Genomic DNA, 27,132 nt, shown 5'->3' with positions numbered 1-27,132 from the left:
ACTATGATGAAATAATTACTAAAAACATTTTTCTTTATTTCTCAAAACGTTTCATTTTCATCAAACAAAACAAGAAATACATAAAAATAAAGAAAATCAATTAAAAACATGACAAAAGGCAAGACAGGGATCAGTGACTGGCAGAGAACATCCTGAACAGCTCATCACATTCATTTCACGCTGCATAGAGGACATGCGTGTGTTTTCCCTAAGTGTCAACACACAGAGGTGTTCATCCATGAACAATGACAACAAGACTTTTGAGTGGGACCCTGGTGCCTGACAACAAACATCTAAACAGAGACAGGTGTTCAACCTTGTGATTTCATAGAACCAGGATCGCACTGTCAACCCATGCATTTCCTGTTTTGGGATGTATTGTGTGTGTGTGTGTGTGTGTGTGTGTGTGTGTGTGTGTGTGTGTGTGTGTGTGCGCGTGCGTGCGTGCGTGTGTTTGTGTGTCCATCCTATTTTTTGTAATTCCGCTTGCTTAAGAAAAAGCCGATGAGCAGCAGGACCACAAAGATGGCCAGGAAGATGCCCAGTGCCACACAAGAGGGCAGAGGGTGAGGAGGGAACGCCCCATACACATACACACTGAAAGTAGTGGTCAGCATGCAGTAGCTGCAGAAACACAGAGACAGTCAATATCATCAGAAATATTACAAGATCAATGACAATCCAGTGTTAATGTGTACTATAGAATATGTATGGCATACAAATAGTATACTGGCTATGTATTATGGGTCTTTTCCAAAATTATATGAAAGTATTCAACTACCGAGTTCAACCTTCAGTTGATGTGCTATACAGCCTGGTAACTAAACGCCCTCCTGAAAGAGGTTGTTTACCCTCCTAGTCCACACTGACCTGTAGCTAGGATCCACCACTATGACTCTGAACACGTACATCCCGTTGTAGTTGGGAAACAAGACTCTGTTTCTTGTGCCCATGTTGAGGACCTGATACTGGGCTTCTGGGTCAGTGAGGGGCGGACCATCAGAATCCTTGCAGCTCTTATAATTCTTAACCAGGAAGAGGAGAAAGATAAACCCCACTGAGAAATTATGCTCGGTAGCCAGGTACAAATCAAGCAGAGGGATAAATGTATGCAATCTTAATGAGAGGACAAGGATAATGTATCATCATGTGATAAGTTTATGAATATGTTGGAGGAATATTCAATTACATTGTGGTAAATAGAGCTAGATAAGTTCCTCCCTCAGGATACAGGCTATATGATTATGGTTACAGTGCAAGGAGCCTCTAGTCTACAGTGCTGTGTTAACAAATTCCTATCAACCATTATTGACTGGTGATAAAGTATGAATTCAATTGAATTGTTATAGAATGTGTACATACATTCCTGGTCCAGGCAGTGTTTGGGTTAGGTTGATATTGCTGCTGGCTCAGCAGAGAGGTCCAGTTCTGGGGCTGGGAGACGCACTTGGCATCCTCGACCGACTGGAGGTACTGGTAGTTATACATGCCGTTCACTTCGAACATCACAAAGTCAGCGCTCACCTGCTCCACAAACTCATTACCGTTCCAGCTGCAAAGGGTCAGGGCGAGTTTGGAGGTACTGGTAGTTATGCATGCCATGCTCACCTGCTCTAGAAAAGGCTGTGTGGTGGGTTGGCACTGACATTGTTGCTCTGTGATGTCATGTAGTTATATCAAGGGTCTGTCTGAACTCCACTTCACAGAGACGACAGGTTTCTTACACTGAAGGTTCTACAGTAACAGCTGTTAAGGGGTTGCCCGTGTGTGTATTTTGTGGGTCACTCACAGCTCCAGGGAGGGTATCCAGGGGGTGTCGTGATAGACCAGTAAGGGGCAGAAGTAGTCTGTGATGCTGTAGGAAATGTGCAGGTCACTGGAGGCAGAGCCAGGCCGGAACAGGTGCTGAGGGTCATACACAGCTCTCAGAGGAGATGAAGGAGGAAGAGGATAATGAGAGGAATACTAGTCGTTTTAACTGACATGACACAAATATATATAATATCCTTCTTACAACTCTGTGATACCTTACTTGGGGCAAGGCTTAAAGTTAGACTCAGCGATATGACGTAGGTGCACCCAAGTAAACAGCATAGGGGGTCAATTTCCGCAACAACTAAGAGCGATGAAGTGCAATGCTAAACTCCCCCACTGTTTTGGTCCCTTACCTCCAACGCTCTAACAGCGTGACGCGAACGCATGCACATGTGCAGATACTGTGTGTGAACATGTGGGAGCAAAGTCTTGCATCTTGCTCATTGCAATATCGGCGCTGCTGCTCGTGGCAACGTTATTTAGCTGAATCTACCTTTTATGTTCCACGAATGATAAAGTACAATCCTCTACTTTGGCATTACAAGCATCTTTTTATAGAACAGATCATCAGTTGATTAAACATTTCTATGAACCACGATAGTCTAAAATCTAGATCCATCAGTGCTCTGTGTGTCACAGCCCCGTCCGCAGAACCTACTTGGGGATGACGTAAGAGAAGTTGTCCTGAAGCTGCTCTTGAGTGAACGTGCCTTTAGTGCAAGTGGTTATGTCCCTGTGGCAAAAACAATAATGACAGTAATAATCTTACAGTCGAATATTTCAGAAATGTTTTGAAAATAGGGAATACGGCATGAGAATGTATCCCTTACTTAAGAACTCGGGTATGCTTTCCAGGAGGGCATCCAATGAGAATGTGAGCTTTCTAAAACGGGAAAAAGAACAACAAATAATGTTAATATAAAAGTAATGCCACATTGGAGGGCCATAGCCTTTTCTGTAAACCGTGAGGACAAACTAACATGTCCCTTCGATGTTAACTCATACACATTGTTGTGACTGTTAGAGGGCTGTGTTTCTGACCAGGGGGTTGAAGTCTTTGCAGGACACGTTTCTTCCCATCAGGTCTACTGCCACTGTGGAGAGGCTGCCTTTACGTAGACTGGAACTGACCCAGAGAAAACAGTACACGTCAGCAACAGGAACAAACAGCACCCTCTGCTGGAGAGACCACTGTCCTCACCAGCTAAAACTCCTTGCCAATTTGCCATCTACTGAACATTTGAGAATGCATTCTTACCTTGGCTTCAGGGTTCCGTCTGCTGCCTCCATAAAGAACAACTGCTTCAGTTCAATGTCCTGTCATTCAAAATACAGTATGCTAGAAATGGAAACACTCCCCCCCACCGCCCATGCCACATTTTATACTGTGTCCAGCACCGTATAAAACTGTGTCCAGCACCGTATAAAACTGTGTCCAGCACCGAATTGAAAGCTAGACAGTCAGGGAGCATAGGAAATTCCAAAAATGATTGATAGAGGACAATTTTTTGCCAATTTTGATAGCGAGGAAATATAACACATTTTCAGTGCGGCCCTCCAGACCTCTTTGAAGACAGAATGTGGCCACCAGGGCAAAATGAGTGTGACACCCCTGGTCTAGTGATTCAGTTGTACCAGGCGGTATTTCTTGGTGCCCTCCGTAGTAATGCCGTCCTCTACACACTTCTCATCTAAGGACAGAAGCTTAGACTCTGTAACTGTCACCTGGTCACACACAAGAGGAGAACAAGGACACAGTTCAGATTCATTCATTGTATTTGCATGACAACAGTAGCACAGATCTGGGACCAGAATACTGGGAAATCCACAGTGAAGTTAGATTTTTTTATTTAAAAAAATTAAATATCCAAAACATAACAATATAACAAAACAATGTACTTGCAGTGAAGCCGCTCAACAACTACATCATACCAGTCATCCAACACTCCCATTCAGAGCGACACACAGAAGCATCCAGAGTGAATGCCCTGCTCAAGAGCACATTGACAGAACTCCCACCAGGCCAAAAAACATGAACCCTGCAAGATCCCCCCACAGTTCCCCAATAGCAGTCTCTCAACCATTCAAGACCCCTCACACAGCCCCCCCCCCAAGAAAAGAAAACAATTCCATCCAGGCCAATTTTTATTTATTCCATTCCCCACCCCCAAGAACCCCCAATGCACCAACAACCAAGAGAATGAACTTAAGAGAAAAAAGAAAAAGACAGAAGAAAACAGCAAACAACAATGCAAAAAATATATAATAATAATTTAAAACAAATTTAAAACAAGGACAACTAAAATCAGAACAGCAATGCCAACTGTATATGTTTGTGTGCATGTCTGGCACTATTAGAATGCAAATTAATTACTTAAAAATCATACAATGTGATTTTCTGGATTTTTGTTTTAGATTCCGTCTCTCACAGTTGAAGTGTACCTATGATAAAAATTACAGACCTCTACATGCTTTGTAAGTAGGAAAACCTGCAAAATTGGCAGTGTATCAAATACTTGTTCTCCCCACTGTATGCGTGTGTTCTTGTATGCGTTTATTTGAATGAGAGTGTGTGTATATGCACGTGTACAAACACCTGCACAGCATCAGCCTCAGGCAAATCCGGCATTAGCTGTAAAAACACTGCCCCTCCGTGTCATTCAAACTTACTTTTTATTATGTTTTACTTTGACTTTATTTTATATACTTTTATCTTTGATCATCATTCTATCTCCCGCACAGCAACTCCACTCCCACTTGTCTCCAATTCCACATCCCAACCCTCAGTTTCCCTCAGCCCATCCCATCTATCTCTGCTACGACCACATCGGGTTTCTACGCAACACATATCTTTCAACTATGCTGTGATGTTTAACGTACAATTTCAATCTATCCAATTGAATAGAATCCAGAGATTGTGACTTGAAGATAAATACTTCTACTAAGAGTATTAGTATATTAGTAATTGACTAACCCGGGCTCTCCAGATCTCCTAACAGTACTATTTTTAGGGTCAATTTTTAGATCAATGCTATGCATTTTCAGCCATTCCTGAACCTGAGACCAGAAACAGGCTACCTGAGGGCAATACCAAAATAAATGGTCTATTGATTCTGTATCCTCACAACAAACTCTGCAGACCTTCGATGATTTTATGCCCCAAATATTCAACATTTTGTTGGTGGCAAGAATTCCTTATACTAATTTTAGCTGAAAAGCACAATGTCTTGAATCTTGCATTGTTTTATATATCAACTCACACACCCTGTACCATGGAATCGGTACATCAAAAATCTCTTCCCAACTATTATAAATGAAACGGGTATACTTTCCTATTTATGCTATTTTTATTCCTCCGCCCGTTTTGATCCTTTATATTGGTCAGACAGACCAGTTCCGTACCTCCTCCCGCTGCCACCTGCCTCCTTCATTTTGGGGGGAATGCTGTAAAAAATTGGTTGTAACTCTTGGATTGAGTAGACCTTTCCGTACAATTCTGATAACTCCATGAAGGACATAACTCTACCATTCCAATTTACAATATCATTTAAGAACAAAATAGCCTTTCCAAACATCTCTCATAAATACAGGTATTTTATCAACCAGCTCATTTGAGTTCAACCATAATATTTGTTGTAATATTTGTTTTATCTTTTCAGGGGGATGGAATTTAAACTGTAGCCAGCTCTGCAATGCTTGTTTGAAAAAGAGATGCTTTGAAAACAGTATAATTTTCAATTAATCGAAAATGAGACATGGCAATCTGAACAAACGCAAAAAAGCCATTTTTAAACAATGGACGTTTTATTTTATCCGGTTTAGCGTCCCAGATAAAGCTAAATATTATTGATCAAATGATTTGAAAAACAAATCATCAGGAGTAGGCAGCGCCATAAGTAATAGAGTAAACTGAGATATGACTAAGGAGTCAATCAGGGTAATTTTTCCATAAATAGACAGACACATTTACCTATCCATGGTTGCAGGATCTTGTCAATGTTTACAAGTTTTCTATTGAAATGAATTGTGGAGAGCTTATTTATTTATTTGTTGCCTATAAGTTCAATAAATTGTTATAAATGTTTTCAAAGAAGTGTGGATCATCCTGATTTGTACCATATAGATTAAAGAGCCAAATCTCTTTTCGTCCACTTTCATATTCAAAAGGATCCACCTTCCTTGCGCATCATTATTGACTATTTTGTTAATTAATATCATCACACCTTTTGAGTTCCTTTGTCCATGACAGAAAAAAATTCACCACCCCATTCCTTTTGCTACTCAACTTCATCTAAGGATGTAGAGTGAGTTTCCTGTAAACAGTATATGTTATATTCCTTTTCTTTTAGCCATGTAAAGACTGATCTTTTTTTATAATCTGCTAAATCGTTACAATTATAACTGGCTATACTTATTTGATCCCTTACCATAACTAGATACTATTGTCAGTCTAAATTGACCATAATTAGTGCTTGTAAAGTTACTGCCATCAGAGGTATTATGACGGTCAAAACTAGAGCTTTCAAATGTCTGATATTTAGAATTCAAGAAATAGGTTCTAGCAATATTTGTTTTATTCCCTTGCCTGTTTGCCTGTGAGCCAATGCCACACGTTAGAAAATTGAGACAAGATATTATGTGTGTAGAAAATCTGAGTCGGTTGATGTGTATGATATTGCATGTGATTTATTGAGTGTGTACAATGTCTGTATAAGAGTAAGACTATAATGTGTGATGTCCAAATAAATAATAACTCCGCCAATTTTCATGGTTGAGTGTCTATGTGTGTAACATGTAGTGCGTATAGCCTTAATATTCATGATGATAATTGTAATCCATATCGTATCACCCTCATAGTTGCATCATAATTACCTTTAACATAATTGAGAGACACATCCCAGCATTTCCATAGCAATTGACGTTTCACATGATCATGAAAGAGACCTTGCATTACTCTAGAGACGGCTTCACTACAGTATAAATGTATTCCATACAATACATTATAATTCCCCAATGCACCTATTCTGATATCTTCCCCTTGCTTGTTGTAAACATATATAAACTTGTAGACAAATACATAAAAAAGATAGACAAACAATAAACACATTAAATTATAAAACAGTTCTTGACAATAGAGAGGGAGAGAAGAGAAAATAGAGAGAAGAGAGCGAGATCAGGTGTGTGTGTGTGTGTATAAGTCTGTATGTGTAAGCGAGCATGTAAATGAGTACGTGTGTGTTCATATCCACTTCATAATGTTCAGATATTTTTACAGTTCCCATACTTTCTTTTTTCCCGTAACCTGAAGTCCCTGTAGAATTTAGTACAGCCTGGTGCTATGGGGCTGTCTCGGAAGTTTATGAACCTCTTACCAGGGGGAAGAATTTGCAAAGAGGTGATGGGATGTAGACAGCAGACAAGTGGACGGTGCTGCCCATGTCGATGTAGAAGAGCTCCCCTGCAAACGTGCTGTGAAACTGCTCCACCTGGAGTGAGAAGAGAATCATGCCTACGTCTCAAATGACACATTATTCTCTATGTACTCATTTTTTTTTTCTGGATTAAAAAGGGGTTTAGGTGATGGGCGTGGCTATGGGTGCGGTTGGCCCATCAATTTCCTGCAATTCTACACGTTTATCCATGGAGCTGAGAAATGTTCTATATATTTTTTGGTACCCCTTTTTTCGTGATATCCAATTGGTAGTTACAGTCTTGTCCCATTGCTGCAACTCCTGTACGGACTCGGGAGAGGCAAAGATCGAGAGCCATGCGTCCTCCGAAACAAGAGCCTATGTGTGTAACATGTAGTGCGTATAGCCTTAATATTCATTGCTTCCTGACACACTGCTCGCTTAACCCGGAAACCAGCCACACCAATGTGTCAGAGGAAACACCGTACAGCTGGCGACCGAAGTCAGCGTGCATGCACCAGGCCACCATAACCATAACGAGTCGCTAGAGCACAATGGGACAAGAACATCCCAGCCAGCCAAACCCTCCCCCGGACGACGCTGGGCCAATTGTGTGCCGCCTCATGGGTCTCCCGGTCGCGCCGGCTGCGACACAGCCCGGGATCGAACCCGGCTCTATAGTGACACCTTGCAATTTTAAAACAAATTTCCTATGATGCTACACACTATGCCATGGAGCTGAGCGAAATATATATACTTTTTACCTAATTTCCTGTAATTCTATGCACTTTGCTATGGCTAAGGCTGTCATAATTTATTATAATAAAAAATGTTTTTATCTCAAACATCCTTTCTTAATTGAAAAGTAATCTAAGAAGTAATCTAGTTTTTGTAAAGTATCTTAAATCTGATTAAAATAGTTTGCTGATCTGATTAAAATAGTTTTTTTTTTTTCTGGATCGGAGGGGTGGCAGAGGGCGTGGCAATGGGCACGGTAGCTGCTGCCGAATTTTGGATAACATTTTTGAGATCCCCATTTTGGTGGGGTGGGGGGGGGTTTATAACCATTTTAGCTTTTCTCCATGGATCTGAGATATAAAAAAATCTGTTTTAAAGTTAATTTCCTGCAATTGTACACATTTTGCCATGGAGCAAAGACAACATTTTGCAGTTTTAAAGCTAATATCCAGGGATTCTATGCATTTTGACATGGCTAATGCTGTGTTCTGTTGCTCAAACTTAATAACAAAATCTTTACTGTTAAATGAATTGTTTTTGGAATTCTCAATTCCCCTGACTGTTTAGCTTTTATCGTGGTGATTATTAGTTCTCAAAGATCATATTATTTAAAAAATATATAGGTCCATTATCTTTTCTACATACTTTATATTTGGTTTAAGTCGTTTAAGTTTACACTGAAGGTGTTTTTCCATCCCAAAAATGTATTTCAATTCATTTTTCCCAGTTTGGACTTAGGACTCCCCCCCCAAAAAAGGCTTAGGCAGCCCGCCCAGGGGTATCTACGGAAGAAAGATCTCTGGTACTGTATGTTGGGGAATAGGGTGTAATTTGCAGATTTTACATTTGTTTTGTCTCTCTACATAGAGAATGTGATGCGTCATTTGTCATGTAGTTTATATTCACTCACTGGGCAGGACTGAACGGGTGGTGTGGTACGTGTTAGCTCCTGCTGGACAATGATAACCTTATGGTCAAAGTCCACCCCTATAAGCAGCAGGTCCTCACGGGCTTGGATCATCATCAGGTCCCCATAGTCACTGAACAGCATCAGGTTGTCCTTGGACAGGTCAATGACAGATGCAAACTGAAACAGGCAGGCAGACACAGGATAGTACAACAGATTAAAATACAGGACAGCTCTCTGTTACTGACAGTGGACTTATCTATCCAGTCAGGACCATAGATATCACTTTGCACAATAATACATAAGGAGTTCACCCACGCTGCCCAGTGTGGGAGAAAATGCACTTTGGTCATGAAATGTCACTTCCTTATGTTATAAAATAAATTTTTACAAAGACAAATATGATTCTTCATGTTCTGACTCGTTAAGCGGGGTCTTTCTCTAACATATCATTAACATTATATCCAAAAAGTCAGATTTCGTAACCTAATACACGTCTGCAAAGTTGTTCCCGTGGGTCGCAAAAAGCAAAATTAGCATAAAACAAGCTGAATTAAATGTAAAAGGCTTTAAAAATAAAGATCTTGCGGTACACTCAGTGCTCTGTTGACATTTCACAAAGATACACTCGTTTTTTTACAGATTTATTTTAAAAAATAACAGACATTTTGCATTAATATGAAAAGCGTGTATTGCTTGTATTTATGACAATACTACACGTCATGTCTCAAAATCTATATATATATCTTACCTCTATATTGTTTTATGTCCTCCGGATTTGAGAAGAAAGACGACGAGTTCAACTGTGAGCCTGTCAGTTAGCTGTAATTCTAGCACAGCATCCAGTCTAGCTGACGCAATGGTATTTTCCTGATTTTTAGCCACTTTTTTTCTCTGGCCTCCATTGATTTAATCACTATACTTCTGGCCATTCTACAAGGCTAAAAACTGCAATAACTTTTGAACTTATAATGATAGAGACATAGGTTTGGAGCATTGGTTTTCTTAGAGGAGTATCTACACAATTAGCATATTTTGCATTATTTTACCCATTGATCAAAAGATGTGTTTTGGATTGGACACCCTATAATACATGTGTAATATACAGGCCTACAGTGTATACAGTATGTATGACAACACTGGTCAGGACTCAGAAGATCTCACTACCACTAAAGGGATTTCAGAACTTGAAGCAGTTGCAATTGAGTTGCACTAAATGAAAGCAGTTGCACAACATTGTGAGGGTGGCAGGTAGCCTGTAGGGGTGGTAGGTAGCCAAGCGGCCCAGCAACCGGGGAAATGCCCGTTTGAATCCCAGCTCTGTAAAATCTGGTGTGGAGTGAGCAAGCAACCGGAGGGTTGCTGGGATCACCTAGATACCATCGGCAGTTGTTGTGCCCTTGAGCAAGGCACTTAACCTGCTATAATTGCTCCAGAGGGGCTGCACTCCATTCTCTACTAATCTTAAAAAAGCTACATGTAGAATTTTAGAATTGTAATGTCCATAACATATCAATTAATTTTATCAAACATTTTTTTTACCCCGTTTTCTCCCCAATTTCGTGGTATCCAAGTGGTAGTTAAAGTCTGGTCTCATCGCTGCAACTCCCGTACAGACTCGGGAGAGGCGAAGGTCGAGAGCCATGCGTCCTCCGAAACACAACCCAAACATGCTGCACTGCTTCTTGACACAATGCCCACTTAACCCGGAAGCCAGCCGCACCAATGTCTCAGAGGAAACACTGTGCACCTGGCGACCGTGCACTGCGCCCGGCCCACCACAGGAGTCGCTAGTGTGCAATGGGACAAGGACATCCCTGCTGGCCAAACCCTGCCCTAACCCGGACGACGCTGGGCCAATTGTGCACCACCCCATGGGTCTCCAGGTCGCGGCCAGCTGCAACTGAGCCTGGACTCAAACCCAGAATCTCTAGTGGCACAGCTAGCACTGCGATACAGTGCCTTAGACCACTGTGCCACTCGGGAGGAGTCCATAACATATCTGTAGTAATAGTGGAATTATAGTGTTTCATCATTTTTTTCACACAATACAATTATTTTGGGCCAATACAAAATCGCATTCTAAAATGCAGACTTTATATTTGACAACCGAATAGGGTAAGGAAACATTGTGCCATCAAAATTGCTGTGAAATATATTTTCAATGTGGATGAAAATTAAAGTAAAATAGCCATGTTACAGGGAAATGGGATGCGGGGGAGTTGTTTGGAATGCAGTCTAGTTGTTGCAATTCATCTAGCTTCCACATGGGTGAGACATTCTATATGTAGCACCTTTAATATGAACAGTACATGTTAATCACATACTGTATGTACGGTAAGTATATACATCCTGAATACTTACCCTTACTGTAGTTGCCTCCAGTCCAGCCCTGCCATAATACAGTACCCCGTCGCTGGTGAGAACAGCCATCGCACCGTTGTCGTCTAACCATACACAAGAGGGAGGATTCAGTGGTACCATATTGGTTTAGTATAATTTACAACACACACACATCTGAGTGATTTAGTCGTGACATTGTTTTAGTCTAATTTATAACACATGAAGAAGTGAGGACACACTCTCACACACATAGATGTCAAGAAGATATTACCTGTTGCCACCTGTAAAATGGTGACTTTAGGAGGCGGGAGGGTGGCATTCTCTTCTCCCATAATGTACACTGGCACAATCACAATGCCTGAAAACCAAAATAGGCATTAAGACATGTCAGAACAGTGAAACTAAATATTCTTTGGTCACTAACTGGTTTTCTTTAAATGGACTAATATCACAAGAAGAATCCAGCATCATGCAAGGTGACCCTTAGATGGTGATTTTGTAATACCATGGTTGGGTGAGTAGAGCAGCATGTGTGGAGACCAGATGATGAGGTGGCCTCTCATGCCTGCTGGCTGGATCACATGGATGCTGGACAGCGGGTCTCGCATGGGGTGATTGTCTGTCTGTACCGAACGATTTCCGGAAATGTGCCGGAAAGAAAACTACCACACATTTTACAGCTGGTACACTGATCATGTCTGTGATTATTTGGTGACTTCAGAAAGGGCTGTGGTCAATCTCTCACCTTTCTTTGGTTGTCTGCTAACATAGCCACGATGCTTGACACAGTGGGCATGTTGAATACCCCTATGATAAATTCCTGTGAAATGAGAGTGATGAGAGTTGGCTTTTGGGGTGCTGCTGACTTTTTATGCTTAGACCTGAGGACTATGAACCTCAATGATTTTGCATAAGTTTGATTTCTACGGTTAACTTCAAATAAATGTAAAATAACTTTGAGATGACACTGACTGACAGAGTATCCAAGCTCACCGTTGCCTTGGGGGCCATAGGGAGGTTAAAAAAGGAATTGCCTCCATTTGAGGACATGTAGACCTGTTGGTCGTCAAGAGCACTCCCCAGATTGTACAGCAGAACACAAGAGCTCACATCCTGTTGACAAAAAACCCAAGACACAACACATCACACAGCCATTCACAGCAGTCTAAAACAACTGTTGAACATACTACAGTGACACACATGTTTGATGAGAGAAAATATTTAGCTGTGGAGTTTACCATGCAGGCCTTGTCTTTGCTGAAGCAGCACTGTAGTGCAGATACAGTAGACACCATGGATTTCACTCCTGAAACAAGAGATCTGTGATGATCACTGCAGAACAATGGTTTTAATGAGCAGAAAGTAAATTATAAGATGATATTAGGAAACCATTGCACATTATTTTGAATTAAAACTTGATATTTGAGGTGCATGGACATGGTTATATGCTCCAAACCTTGAGCAGGAGTCCATGTCCCTTTAGTTAGAGAGTATAAGTACAACTTTCCGTCGATCACAATTGCAAGGTTGTCCAACACAAAAGCTGCTGAACTCACCGACCCCTGAAGCTTCTACAAATATGAGAAGTTGTTATGAATTTCAATAAACATTAATAAGGCAAGACATCAGTAATAGCTAAAGATAGTGTATCGAAAAGTAGTAGCACAATCTTGTTATATATTCATGACTATAACAAATTATAGAGATAAATTACACATCGGTGGGTTGAGGGGGATTTGTACAGAGACTCACACCAGCCCCTTTATATTCGAGTGGAGTGGCTGATTCCTCAAATAATGCCCTGGTAATGAGGATCCACTTCCTGTTATTAGAAATGATAAATGAGGCGGGAACATTTTCAAGAAAACCACTGTGCTAAACAAGGTTGGAAAAAGTTGCAAGCTATCCTAGTAATAGCAAAATGTTTCACCCCATGTACAAGGCCAGGCGATTGTCGCAGTGACTTCGAACCAGAACTGGTCGTTTCTTCGCAGAATATAAGAATGTCTGATGAGAAACATTGAGGTGGTTAACTTTATGTTGGCTAGCTAGCTAGGGGTTAAACAACGGAAGACATTCCCTGTGCATAGAAACATCAAAATTCACCGCAGATGGCGCTTGAATCGATTGATCCTGCCTTTCGACATCTTGTTTGGGTGTGGAAGACCATGGAAAACCTGGACTTTGAATTACAAAATTATAAGGTACAACAAGAGCCTATGTAGTGCAAAACGAGAGAGATCAATTTTAATTTTGGCTATCAATAATAAAGACAGGTCATATTTTGCTAAAATACATTTACAGATAAACATTAGCTTAGCCTAGAGACGAGGCTTGAACTTGGCTGGCTAGCTAGCTATGTTAACTGTTGGGGGATTAACGTTACCTGGCTTCTTCATTGGCACAAAATGGCAAAAAGGACATTATTATTATTATTATAAAAATGGTTTGGGCATTCGTCCGCCACATTGTTGAATAGTAGTTTTTATGTATGTTATATTGCCAAGTATTGCTGTTTTGAGTGACTGAGAATGCTCTATACGGATAACGATCAATCGTTAACTGCCTCGTGGGAGAGAGAGAGAGAGAGAGAGAGGCGATGCTGCAACCTGGTCTCAGAGCATTTCGTATTATTGTGTACGTAAATCAGTCACAATTTTGTACATTTTCCGAATAAAAATTTGAATGATATGTCCCGAATTGTAATTAGTACAATATGTTATAAATGGCATTCACACAATATTTTACAAATTTGCCTAACGTATTTTGTTACAAATTTCAATTTGTTGTAGCTAACGTAAGCAGCTAACGTCTGGCTAAGCAGCTAATGTTGGCTAGGCAGCTAACGTTAGCTAATAGGCTAGGGTTTAGGTTAGGAGTTAGGTTAAAGTGTTATGGTTACGGGAAGGGTTAGCTAAAAGGGTTAGGGGAAGGGTTAGCTGACATGCTAAGTAGTTGTAAAGTATACTTAACAAAAATATTAACGCAACATGAAACAATTTCATGTTCATATAAGGAAATCAGTCAATTGAAATACATTTATTGGGCCCTAATCTATGGATTTCACATGACTAGGCAGGGGCGCAGCCATGGGTGGGCCTGGGAGAGCATACGCCCACCCACTTAGGAGCCAGGGCAACCCAGTGTAGAGCCAGGCCCTGCCAACCAGAATATTTTTTTTCCCCACAAAAGGGCTTTATTACAGACAAAAATACTCCTCAGTTTCATCAGCTGTCCGGGTGGCTGGTCTCAGACATTCGCGCAGGTGAAGAAGACGGATGTGGAGGTCCTGGGCTGGCGTGGTTACACGTGGTCTGCGGTTGTGAGACCGGTTGGACGTACTGCCAAATTCTCTAAAACGACGTTGGAGGCGGCTTATGGTAGAGAAATTAACATTAGATTACATTATCTGGCAACAGCTCCTACAGTCAGCATGCCAACTGTATGCTCCCTCAAAACATGAGACATCTGTGGCGTTGTGTGAAAAAACTGAACATTGTGACCTACCGGCAGCTCATATCGATCTTATGTAGCAAAATAATTTTTTTATTTTTTTATTTCGTGATATCCATTTGGTAGTTACTAATCTCTGCAACTCCCATACGGACTCAGGAGAGGTGAAGGTTTAGAGTCGTGCGTCCTCCGAAACATGACCCCGCCAAGCCGCACTGCTTCTTGACACAATGCTCGCAACCCGGAAGCCAGCCGCACCAATGTGTTGGAGGAAACACTGTACACCTTGGCAACCGTGTCAGCGTGCATGCGGCTGGCCCTCCACAGGAGTCGCTAGAGCACGATGGAACGAGGACATCCCGGCTGGCCAAACCCTCCCCTAACCCCGACAACGCTGGGCCAATTGTGCGCCGCCTTATGGGTCTCCCGGTCACCGCCGGCTGCGGCACAGCCTGGAATCGAACAAGGATCTGTAGTAACACAGCTAGCACTGTGATGCAGTGCCTTAGACTGCTGTGCCACTCGGAGGCGAAATTGTGTTTTTTACATTGGATAAAAGTAGAGACTCAGAGCTACAAAATCGTATATCATACACTACAGTTGAGGAACAATGGGAAAGTAGATGCAGATGGACCCACCTTTGATCTGAGAGGCAGCGAGCCGCGTGGATACCACATCTCAAACTTAGTTTTTAAAAATGTTTAATAAAGAGGTGAGCGACACACGCGAAGTCGAGTTTTTAGTCGAGTGTGTATTCCTGTGTGTGGAGGCGTAAACAGGGCGGAGTCAGTGGAGGAAGATCTGCGAGTTCGTCGACTCAAAGACACCTATCATTGGTCGGTTGCGGGCGACCTCCTGACACTGAATTGATCACAGTAGGGATTGGTGCGGTCTGTAGGGGTGTGGGGCCAAGGTGACTGTGGGTTCTGTGTGAAGCCACGGTACCTGGTGAAACTCTATTGAAAGATGGACCTCATTCTAAAAAGTGTCTGTGAGACCGTCTAAGTGATCCTCAGAAGTGGTGAATTCCAAATATTTGAAATGTGCTAGCCAGGTATGCCCTGGTTTTGGTAATTTAGCGTTAAATATCTAGCATCTGTGTGAACTGGTTTTGGCCATTTAATGTTAAAACATCCGGAATCTGTGTGAACTAGTTAAGACCATTTATACAGTATAAGATAGTGAGGTGCACCTGTACTTGTTTTAAACCTGTAATTGTTTTAAACCTGTACCCCATTTTAGAAGTATTGAAAGATGCAAATGTGTGAGTTGTATTATCCTAAGAACTAAACTTGAGATAGAAATTAGAAAATATTCCTGCAGGTTAAAATATTGTTGAAAAACAACTAATTGATCAGGTATGTTTGAGAATATAGCATTGTGTGACTGTGATATGAGAGTTGTGTGAATATGGAAATGAGTCTTAATCAGAAGTTTGGATAGTAACCTATAGAAATATGCTTAATCAGATTATTGAAATTTGGAAAATAAGCTTTGAAATAACGTTATCTTGGGGTTCCGTTCCTTCACCGCCCATCATAGAATATCACGGGGTAGTATTGAGAGCAGGATGATATTTTAGAAAGCAGCGGAAGGTCTATAGTTCCTGAGAGATTTGATTTTGCCGTGGTTTCTGGGAGGTTAGAGAACCGTTGAGGATCCCATGGTCATTGTCCGGGAAACAAGAGTTATTTTTTTTGGTTCTGCTGGGAGTATGTTTGGAGAGCTGCTTCGTAGCTATGGAGTCCTTGAAGAGGCAAATGGAATGGTTCTCGTGAGTACCTAAGAATTTCTTACGTTTTATATGGATTCTGTGAATATATTAAAATAAGATAAATTGTATGTGTGTATAATCAATTAGAGATTTGATAAAGTAATTTTGGGAATATAATTAGATAAAATTTAAACCACCCATACGTAGATGTATGTAGGTTTTGAGATGGTATCTTTAATGGATAATTTGATAAAGATTAGGTTTAAGCATTATTAAACTCTGGGCAATTTTCTTAGAACCGATTGGAGTGTGTCCACTTTTGGTTAACTTACCCTAACGATGTAACTAAATAACACGTATTGGATTTTCTCCGTCTGGGTACTACTACATTTGAAATAAAATTTCCCTTAAGGCCTGAAAATGTGTTTTATTTTTTTTCTTCCCAGTATGAGAGGAGTTGCTGGATTTATTGAATAAACCTTTTTCCATAAAGTTGCAGCGAATTAAGATGGAATCTTGACGTAATTTATAATCTCGTACAAAGCCTAGGGTATCCATCAAACTAATTATCATTGCGTGATTAATGTGATGTAGTAAAGTAATTGGAATACGTTACATGAGAAAACATTATCTACTTTTATTAAAAAGCGCACAATTTAACTCTTTGGCTGCTACTCTATTCCTTTGGCATGTGAGAATCTCGCCGGCGAAACGCTTGGACCTTTAATTAAGTTGTATTTCCTGGGGATTGTGTCGTTATTATGTTATTACAGCTGGCCATGCCTTCCACCTGGCTACCCCGACCAGCAGCAGCAGCAGCAACCTGCCCAAGCCCCGCCCCTTCTCCTTCCCCCAAATCCAGATAGCTGATGTTGTGAAAGAGCTGCAAAATCTGGACCCCTATAAATCAGCTGAGCTAGACAATCTGGACCCTCTCTTTCTAAAATTATCCACCGCAATTGTTGCTACCCCTATTACTAGCCTGTTCAACCTCTCTTTCTGAGTCTGAGTCTGAGTTCCCTGAATTTTGGAAAGCTGCCGCGGTCATCCCCCTATTCAAGGGGGAGACACTCTAAACACAAACTGTTACAGACCTATATCCATCCTGCACTGCCTTTCTAAAGTCTTCGAAAGCCAAGTTAACAAACAGATCACCGAACATTTCGAATCTCACCGTACCTTCTCCGCTATGCAATCTGGGTGCACCTCATCCACGCTCAAGGTCCTAAACTATATCATAACCTCCATCGATAAAAGACACTACTGTGCAACTGTCTTCATCAACCTGGCCAAGGCTTTCGACTTTGTCAATCACCTCATTCTTATCGGCAGACTCAGTAGCCTTGGTTTCTCAAATGACTGCCTCGCCTTGTTCACCAACTACTTCTCTAATAGAGTTCAGTGTGTCAAATCGGAGGGCCTGTTGTCCAGACCTCTGGCAGTCTCTATGGGGGTACTAGAGGGTTCAATTCTCGGGCCTGACTCTTTTCTCTGTATTTATCAACAATGTCGCTCTTGCTACGGTTGATTCTCTGATCCACCTCTACGCAGATGACACCATTCTGTATACATCTGGCCCTTCTCTGGACACTGTGTTAAAACCTCCAAACGAGCTTCAATGCCATACAACACTCCTTCCGTAGCCTCCAACTGCTCTTAAATGCTAGTAAAACTAAATGCATGCTCTTCAACCGATCGCTGCCCGCACCCACCCGCCCGACTAGCATCACTACTCTGGACGGTTCCGACTTAGAATATGTGGACAACTACAAATACCTAGGTGTCTGGCTAGAGTGTAAACTCTTCTTCCAGACTCATATTAAACATCTCCAATCCAAAATTAAATCTAGAATCGACTTCCTATTTCTTAACAAAGCATCCTTCACACATGCTGCCAAACATACCCTGGTAAAACTGACTATCCTACCGATCCTCGACTTCGGCGATGTCATCTACAAAATAGCCTCCAACACTCTACTCTGCAAACTGGATGCAGTCTATCACAGTGCCATCCGTTTTGTCACCAAATCCCCATACACCACCCACCACTGCGACCTGTATGCTCTCATCGGCTGGCCCTCGCTACATATATAAGTCTTTGCTAGGTAAAGCTCCGCCTTATCTCAGCTCACTGGTCACGATAACAACACCCACCCGTAGCACGTGCTCCAGCAGGTATATCCCACTGGTCATCCCCAAAGCCAACACCTCCTTTAGCCGCCTTTCCTTACAGTTCTCTGCTGCCAATGACTGGAGCGAATTCCAAAAATCACTGAAGCTGGAGACTTACAGTGCCTTGCGAAAGTATTCAGCCGCCTTGAACTTTGCGACCTTTTGCCACATTTCAGGCTTCAAACATAAAAATATAAAACTGTATTTTTTTGTGAAGAATCAACAACAAGTGGGACACAATCATGAAGTGGAACAACATTTATTGGATATTTCAAACTTTTTTAACAAATCAAAAACTGAAAAATTGGGCGTGCAAAATTATTCAGCCCCTTTACTTTCAGTGCAGCAAACTCTCTCCAGAAGTTCAGTGAGGATCTCTGAATGATCCAATGTTGACCTAAATGACTAATGATGATAAATACAATCCACCTGTGTGTAATCAAGTCTCCGTATAAATGCACCTGCACTGTGATAGTCTCAGAGGTCCGTTAAAAGCGCAGAGAGCATCATGAAGAACAAGGAACACACCAGGCAGGTCCGAGATACTGTTGTGAAGAAGTTTAAAGCCGGATTTGGATACAAAAAGATTTCCCAAGCTTTAAACATCCCAAGGAGCACTGTGCAAGCGATAATATTGAAATGGAAGGAGTATCAGACCACTGCAAATCTACCAAGACCTGGCCGTCCCTCTAAACTTTCAGCTCATACAAGGAGAAGACTGATCAGAGATGCAGCCAAGAGGCCCATGATCACTCTGGATGAACTGCAGAGATCTACAGCTGAGGTGGGAGACTCTGTCCATAGGACAACAATCAGTTGTATATTGCACAAATCTGGCCTTTATGGAAGAGTGGCAAGAAGAAAGCCATTTCTTAAAGATATCCATAAAAAGTGTTGTTTAAAGTTTGCCACAAGCCACCTGGGAGACACACCAAACATGTGGAAGAAGGTGCTCTGGTCAGATGAAACCAAAATTGAACTTTTTGGCAACAATGCAAAACGTTATGTTTGGCGTAAAAGCAACACAGCTCATCACAATGAACACACCATCCCCACTGTCAAACATGGTGGTGGCAGCATCATGGTTTGGGCCTGCTTTTCTTCAGCAGGGACAGGGAAGATGGTTAAAATTGATGGGAAGATGGATGGAGCCAAATACAGGACCATTCTGGAAGAAAACCTGATGGAGTCTGCAAAAGACCTGAGACTGGGACGGAGATTTGTCTTCCAACAAGACAGTGATCCAAAACATAAAGCAAAATCTACAATGGAATGGTTCAAAAATAAACATATCCAGGTGTTAGAATGGCCAAGTCAAAGTCCAGACCTGAATCCAATCGAGAATCTGTGGAAAGAACTGAAAACTGCTGTTCACAAATGCTCTCCATCCAACCTCACTGAGCTCGAGCTGTTTTGCAAGGAGGAATGGGAAAAAATTTCAGTCTCTCGATGTGCAAAACTGATAGAGACATACCCCAAGCGAGTTACAGCTGTAATCGCAGCAAAAGGTGGCTCTACAAAGTATTAACTTAAGGGGGCTGAATAATTTTGCACGCCCAATTTTTCAGTTTTTGATTTGTTAAAAAAGTTTGAAATATCCAATAAATGTCGTTCCACTTCATGATTGTGTCCCACTTGTTGTTGATTCTTCACAAAAAAATACAGTTTTATATCTTTATGTTTGAAGCCTGAAATGTGGCAAAAGGTCGCAAAGTTCAAGGGGGCCGAATACTTTCGCAACGCACTATAAGTCACAGAAAGAGGTTGTGGTGGCAGCTACAGAGAGTGATTTTTAGGTGTGTGAAACTTGACATCGGAAGAGTTACAGGGTGTGTTAAGTGGCGGTGTCCCATCCATTCTGGTTGTTGGCCTGAAGTAGGACTAAATAGATTTAAATAGTGGAGAATGGTAATTATTATAATTTTTTATGAGTGTAGTGTTAGATGGTAGGGTATTTGTAGTATATACACTGCTCAAAAAAATAAAGGGAACACTAAAATAACACATCCTAGATCTGAATGAATGAAATATTCATATAAATACTTTTTTCTTTACATAGTTGAATGTGCTGACAACAAAATCACACAAAAATTATCAAAGGAAATCAAATTTATCAACCCATGGAGGTCTGGATTTGGAGTCACACTCAAAATTAAAGTGGAAAACCACACTACAGGATGATCCAACTTTGATGTAATGTCCTTAAAACAAGTCAAAATTAGGCTCAGTAGTGTGTGTGGCCTCTACGTGCCTGTATGACCTCCCTACAACACCTGGGCATGCTCCTGATGAGGTGGCGGATGGTCTCCTGAGGGATATCTTCCCCGACCTGGACTAAAGCATCCGCCAACTACTGGACAGTCTGTGGTGCAACAGTGGTGGATGGAGCGAGACATGATGTCCCAGATGTGCTCAATTGGATTCAGGTCTGGGGAACGGGCGGACCAGTCCATAGCATCAATGCCTTCCTCTTGCAGGAACTGCTGACACACTCCAGCCACATGAGGTCTAGCATTGTCTTGCATTAGGAGGAACCCAGGGCCAACCGCACCAGCATATGGTCTCACAAGGGGTCTGAGGATCTCATCTCGGTAGCTAATGGCAGTCAGGCTTCCTCTGGCGAGCACATGGAGGCCCCCCAAAGAAATGCCACCCCACACCATGACTGACCCACCGCCAAACCGGTCATGCTGGAGGATGTTGCAGGCAGCAGAACGTTCTCCACGGCTTCTCCAGACTCTGTCACGTCTGTCACATGTGCTCAGTGTGAACCTGCTTTCATCTGTGAAGAGCACAGGGCGCCAGTGGCGAATTTACCAATCTTGGTGTTCTCTGGCAAATGCCAAACGTCCTGCACGGTGTTGGGCTGTAAGCACAACCCCCATCTGTGGACGTCGGGCCCTCATATCACCCTCATGGAGTCTGTTTCTGACCGTTTGAGCAGATACATGCACATTTGTGGCCTGCTGGAGGTCATTTTGCAAGGCTCTGGCAGTGCTCCTCCTGCTCCTCCTTGCACAAAGGCGGAGGTAGCGGTCCTGCTGCTGGGTTGTTGCCCTCCTACGGCCTCCTCCAAGTCTCCTGATGTACTGGCCTGTTTCCTGGTAGCGCCTCCATGCTCTGAACACTACGCTGACAGACACAGCAAACCTTCTTGCCACAGCTCGCATTGATGTGCCATCCTGGATGAGCTGCACAACCTGAGCCACTTGTGTGGGTTGTAGACTCCATCTCATGCTACCACTAGAGTGAAGCCAGGAAGCATAGGAACTGAGAAGTGGTCTGTGGTCACCACCTGCAGAACCACTCCTTTATTGGGGGTGTCTTGCTAATTGCCTATAATTTCCACCTGTTGTTGTCTATTCCATTTGCAAAACAGCATGTGGAATTTATTGTCAATCAGTGTTGCTTCCTAAGTGGACAGTTTGATTTCACAGAAGTGTGATTGACTTGGAGTTACATTGTGTTGTTTAAGTGTTCCCTTTATTTTTTTGAGCACTATATATATATATATATATATATATATATATATATATATATATATATATATATATATATATATTTTTTTTTTTAAGCAAAGGTTAATAAGGGAGTTATACTCCAGTCTAGTAGGTGGCGGTAATGCAACATTTATTGGATGCCAACCGCGGTTAAACCTCATCGAAGAAGAAGCAGAAGAAGAACGACATGCATAAACTGCATAACATGTTTTGTAATGTTTTTTTATTACAGTTAGCCGTAGATAGCTCAACACACTCCGAGGCTGTCTTGTGTAAACCATCTACACAGTAACTACATCGCAAAGAAAGGTAAATAATATTTTAGTAAATCATTTTGCATACCCCAGTTATGTATTTCGTCGAAGGAGTTAACTTTGATACTAGCTAAGCTGCTGGAAGTATCAACAACCGTACGATGAATGTCGAGTTTAAATGAACCAGCTACTTTCTGTATTAGTTATGATGTCAGTTCAACAGATAAGTACACAACCCGAAATGTTGAAAGCATTTGATCTAGATAGTGGTTTAATTTAGAATGGAATGCAGTCTGTTTACTATCCTGCATTTTTTTTAGGATGGCTCAAGTGCCCAAAGTTAGGCTGGCAGGGGGCTTGGAGATCTGCCGCGTCCTGAACGGCATGTGGCAGGTATCAGGTGCTCATGGTCCGGTGGATCATCCCAAAGCAGGTAAACTGAAAGTAGGGTAAAAGTTTCTTCAAAATCAAATGTATTCACACGTTTTTAGACCTTAAGTGTCTAGCTAATGTCTTATTGTGTGGGGCACTCACTCATATATTTTGTCCAGTTTATTTAACTGAGAACAAATTCTAATTTACAGCAACAACCTTGGGAACAGTCACAGGATGAATGAGCCAATTGTAAACTGGGGATGATTAGGTATGAGGGCCAGATTGGGAATTTAGCCAGGACTCTAGGGTTAACAATAAGTGCCATGGGATCTTTAATGACCACAGAGAGTCAGGACACCCGTTTAACGTCCCATCCAAAAGACAGCACCCTACCCAGGGTCCCCAATCACTGCCCTGAGGCATTGGGATGTTTTTTTTTTTAGACCAGAGGAAAGGGTGCCTCCTACTGGCCCTCCACTTCCAGCAGCATCTGGTCTCCCATCCAGGGTTTGACCAGGACCAACGCTGCTTAGCTTCTGAAGTAAGCCAGCAGTGAGATGCAGTAGTATGCTGCTGGCTATAGCTTATCAGTTCCATACAGTTTCAATGGAAAAATGGGTACTGTAATGTAATTATTTTTTTTTTTAGATGATGCTGCCTATTATAGCATTTTTTACCCACCATTTTTATTTCCCTAACAGTTATTATCAAACCCCCTTTTCCTATTCCAGTGCAGGCGATGCAAGCCTATATTGATGCTGGCCTAACAACTTTTGACATGGCAGATATCTATGGACCAGCGGAGGAGATTTTTGGACGCTTCAACAGCCAGGTATGAATTGTTGTTGTAGCCTACACCACACAAACTCCAGATTATGAACCTGTTGGATTGAAAGTGTATGTACATATTGTAGATTGTATGAACATTGATCTCAGATCTGTGTGTGCAAGTGGAGCAGTACCCCTGAATTGGCACAGGAGGGAGCTAATGTAGCACAGTTGCTATTCGGCGGTTGGGCTGCTCAGTCTCGCTCTCAAGAATCAGGGGAGAGATTGCGTATGGAAGATCAGTAAATTCTCTCACTCTCACTTATACACACACATGAAAAAGCCCTTACACATCAAGCCATAGTCATACACACATTGTCAGATGCACTCTTACACCCACACTCTTTTTTTTTCACCATTAACAATGGTTTTAGTATGAAGATTTGATTTGCATCTTCATTTATTGATTCCTATGGGTTTCAGACCTTGTCGGTGCCCAGGCACGCTGCATCTCACACAATTATGACTTGGATGTGTTTTGACACCTGGAATAATGTCCTCTGAGAATGCTTCCCAACACCAACCTCTCTGAGGATTGAATCACCTGTCTGTAATTAGATACATCTGCTCTCACGTGTGAAACCGAGAGATTTATATGGTCTCTCACATCTGACTGAAAAGTGTCTGAGATCTTTGAGGAGATTATGTGGACTGAGTGTGTTATTATATGAAGTGTGCTACACAACCAGACTGAGTACATTTTATGAATAAATGTCAGTGTCTTTTCACCGATGGCACGGAATGCAATTGTAGCATTCTGTTTTCTAGCTGAAATGGAAACCCAGCTGTGATGCTGCATCACCCCTGCAAGGTTTGACCAAATGGGTGCCACGACCTGGACCAATGGACCGCAAGGTGAGTCTTTAATACAGACTAGTGTGTGAAAAATCATCCTGCAAGTTGTCCACCATCCATTAAAATCTGAAATCTAAATACTGTGTATCACACCCACCAATTAACAATTAGAACTGCTTGAGGGCAGTGTCTCAGGACAACTTTCAGCTATGTGAGAGACTCCCTTATCTGATTCTATTCTGAGGTGTCTGTTTTGGTTCAACTCTGTGAGAGACTCCCTTATCTGATTATATTCTGAGGTCTCTGTTTTGGTTCAACTCTGTGAGAGACTCCCTTATCTGATTCTATTCTGAGGTGTCTGTTCTGGTTCAGCTCTGTCACTTGGCTGCAACAAAAGCCTGCACCCTCACCAGCCATAACAGGGTAAGATAACTCACGCCTGGTGTAGACATCTTTAATATGTCTCGTCACTAGGTTGTGGAGAAGGCGTTGCAGCGTTCCATGGCCCGTATGCAGGTGGATTCTCTGGACTGTGTGCAGTTCCACTGGTGGGACTACAGCGATAATAGATACCTGCATGCCCTGGGGCACCTGTCTGACCTGCAGCAGGATGGACTTATACGTAGGTCATCTTATATAACCATTTACTAATCCCATGCACACAAGCTCTTTGTTAAGATTCACAGTTCAGCCATGTACCTTGTGTACTTGTTGATGAGCTGTGCCTGTTTGTCAAGTTTAGATGTACTCCTTATTTTCTTACTCTTCAGGAGAGCTGGCCCTTACCAACTTTGACACTCAGAGGCTTGAGGAGATCACAAACAAAGGGATCAGAATCTCCAGTAACCAGGTACAGTGCCTGCTCCCTCATTCCCTCATTTGTTTGCTCCGTCTTTCTCTCGCTTTCTCACAAGCTTAATGGGAGGCAATTTCCTTGTGCCTTATAGAGTATTGTGAAATCTGTGCATGTTCAGTACATTAGTCTGCATCAGCGTTCAGTATGTCCAGTATTAATGTCCAGGGATGTTTCCTCCCAGGTGCAGTACTCTCTGCTTGACCAGCGGCCCGCTGCTAAGATGGAGGCGGTCTGCCTGTCTCACGGCATCCAGCTCCTCACCTATGGAACTCTGGGTGAGGACCGGTCTGAGGTCATATGGGATTAAGTCATCGCGGCCACGGCTCTACTCCTACTGCTGCTTTTTGGCTGCTCTAGATCATCAGGCGTTTGCCATTTAAGAGGATGAAGAAGCACAAGCATTCATGTCACTGCACTGAGAGAGTCAGTGGCTTCTACACCGGCATTGCTTGCTGTTTGGGGTTTTAGGCTGGGTTTCTGTACAGCACTTTGAGATATCAGCTGATGTACGAAGGGCTATATAAATACATTTGATTTGATTTAGTGGTGAAGGGTTGGATTAGGTCCCAGTTAGCCTGGCCCAGGTCTGTATGGGGTTTAGCCTACCCATCTGACCCATAGATCTAGACCAGGCTAGCTCACAGTTACTGTTGCAACCTTAGTGACCGGTTATGGTCTGTTTTTTTTTCAAGTTATGTGATTTACGATATTATATCGTAAATCACATCGTAATTCACATCACTTTAAACAGACCCATAAGCGCTCCTTCTAGTCATGGTATTCTCAATATTCTGATCTGATAATGACTGACTCTCGCATAAGTCCGTAATTCGCCAGATATATTGGGAAAGAAATCTGAGATACTGCATGCTTTGCTTTGATGCATTATGGTTATTAGTATTACTGAAATTAGCAAGTTGTTTAATATAGCGTTAGAGATTTTAGAAATCCTTTCCGTATTGACTCTTGCAATGTGGGGTGTAGTGATATAAAATGGTGGCAATCTAAGATGGAGTCCAAACTGACGATGCGTCTCTGCTGTTTCTCTGCTTCCCTCTTCACCCTATCTCCTCTCTTCCTCATCTTTACCCTGTCTCTGTCTCTCTTTCTTTATCCAACCCCTCCCTCCATCTTTTTAAACCTCCATCGCTCGGTCCCCCTCTATTTCTCAGCCGGTGGCCTACTCTCAGAGCGCTATCTGGGGAAGGCGGAGCCTACAAGCAGGGTGGAGCTCAACACGGCCTCCCTCAGTAAATACAAGAAGGTGATTGATGGCTGGGGAGGATGGGGGCTGTTCCAGGAGCTGCTGGTTGTCTTGGACAGTGTTGCCCAGGGCCACAGCTGCTCCATTGCCAACGTGGCTACTCGCTACATTCTGGACCGGCCAGCAGTGGCTGGAGTCATCGTGGGCTGTCGTCTCGGTGTTGCTGGGGCGGAACACATCAAGGACAGCCTGCACAGCTGCAGCCCAGAGTTGGAGCTCACGGCGCAAGACCTGCGCACCATCGACGGCGTGCTGCAGCGCTCGTGTGACCTCATGAGCCTTATCGGAGATTGTGGAGACGAGTACAGGAACTAGAGAAGAATAGAGAAGATGGACCAGAGCATCTGGGTTGGAGGGAAGTAGAGATGGGGTACTGGTGGAAGAACATATACATGTGTGAATAAATGTTTGTATAGATGTTGGTGGGAAGTTAGAGGATGGCAGGAGTAGAAGGAAATGTGGTGGGAAGAGAAGGCATGGGGGGCTGAAACTGAAAATGACAGATGGGAGGGGCATGAGGGGGAATGACAGCATGAACTATGACAGGGCACACAGATATACAGCATTTTACTTTTATTTTTAAAAATAGTGTCAACGTGTAATAAATGTTACCCTGTACCCATATAATTAAGAATGTAATGTATATAGCGTCATTATGTCTCTGTGTATGGAAAGGGCTTTTAAGTAAAATAAGATCTTGACCTAAA

The 27,132-nt window shown here is 42.3% G+C and overlaps 2 protein-coding genes across 4 annotated transcripts; one reads left to right on the top strand and one right to left on the bottom strand.

Moving 5' to 3' along the window:
• Positions 1-18: 18 nt before the first annotated feature.
• On the bottom strand, positions 19-13,392 carry LOC110492335 (cation channel sperm-associated protein subunit delta). Of its 2 annotated transcripts, XM_036947328.1 has the most exons (21): positions 13,321-13,392; positions 13,145-13,221; positions 12,967-13,036; positions 12,671-12,785; positions 12,453-12,520; positions 12,208-12,327; positions 11,960-12,034; positions 11,720-11,876; positions 11,486-11,572; positions 11,236-11,318; positions 8,875-9,051; positions 7,188-7,301; positions 3,451-3,540; positions 3,074-3,132; positions 2,857-2,941; positions 2,646-2,698; positions 2,474-2,548; positions 1,790-1,924; positions 1,363-1,552; positions 871-1,025; positions 19-624 (listed from the first exon to the last, which is right to left on the bottom strand). In XM_036947328.1, exons 2-21 carry the CDS (start codon positions 13,147-13,149, stop codon positions 468-470), a joined length of 2,070 nt encoding a protein of 689 aa, XP_036803223.1. In that variant the 5' UTR covers positions 13,150-13,221; positions 13,321-13,392; the 3' UTR covers positions 19-467. The 2 variants fall into 2 exon arrangements, with proteins under 2 accessions (XP_036803223.1, XP_036803224.1); XM_036947329.1 differs by lacking the exons at positions 1,363-1,552; positions 13,321-13,392 and having other exon boundaries at positions 13,145-13,214.
• LOC110492334 (uncharacterized oxidoreductase YccK) lies at positions 13,287-27,132 on the top strand. Of its 2 annotated transcripts, none has more exons than XM_036947330.1 (8): positions 13,287-13,418; positions 22,628-22,740; positions 23,414-23,514; positions 24,279-24,365; positions 24,780-24,927; positions 25,076-25,155; positions 25,343-25,436; positions 26,334-27,132. In XM_036947330.1, exons 2-8 carry the CDS (start codon positions 22,629-22,631, stop codon positions 26,738-26,740), a joined length of 1,029 nt encoding a protein of 342 aa, XP_036803225.1. In that variant the 5' UTR covers positions 13,287-13,418; position 22,628; the 3' UTR covers positions 26,741-27,132. The 2 variants fall into 2 exon arrangements, with proteins under 2 accessions (XP_036803225.1, XP_021422236.1); XM_021566561.2 differs by lacking the exon at positions 13,287-13,418 and adding an exon at positions 22,175-22,362.

This window comes from Oncorhynchus mykiss, chromosome 16 (genome assembly GCF_013265735.2).
Source record: "Oncorhynchus mykiss isolate Arlee chromosome 16, USDA_OmykA_1.1, whole genome shotgun sequence".
NCBI lineage: Eukaryota > Metazoa > Chordata > Actinopteri > Salmoniformes > Salmonidae > Oncorhynchus > Oncorhynchus mykiss.
This window is presented reverse-complemented; position numbering and strand designations above follow the sequence as displayed.

Excerpts from the sequence above, each read along its gene's own strand:
- LOC110492335 (XM_036947328.1), bottom strand. Across the intron at positions 12,328-12,452 it reads GCAAAGACAAGGCCTGCATG|GATGTGAGCTCTTGTGTTCT; the intron begins GTAAACTCCACA and ends TTTTGTCAACAG. Across the intron at positions 2,699-2,856 it reads GCAAAGACTTCAACCCCCTG|AAAGCTCACATTCTCATTGG; the intron begins GTCAGAAACACA and ends TTCCCGTTTTAG.
- LOC110492334 (XM_036947330.1), top strand. The coding sequence starts at position 22,629 with ATGGCTCAAGTGCCCAAAGTTAGGCTGGCAGGGGGCTTGGAGATCTGC. Across the intron at positions 24,366-24,779 it reads CTGGACCAATGGACCGCAAG|GTTGTGGAGAAGGCGTTGCA; the intron begins GTGAGTCTTTAA and ends TCTCGTCACTAG. Across the intron at positions 25,437-26,333 it reads CCTCACCTATGGAACTCTGG|CCGGTGGCCTACTCTCAGAG; the intron begins GTGAGGACCGGT and ends TCTATTTCTCAG.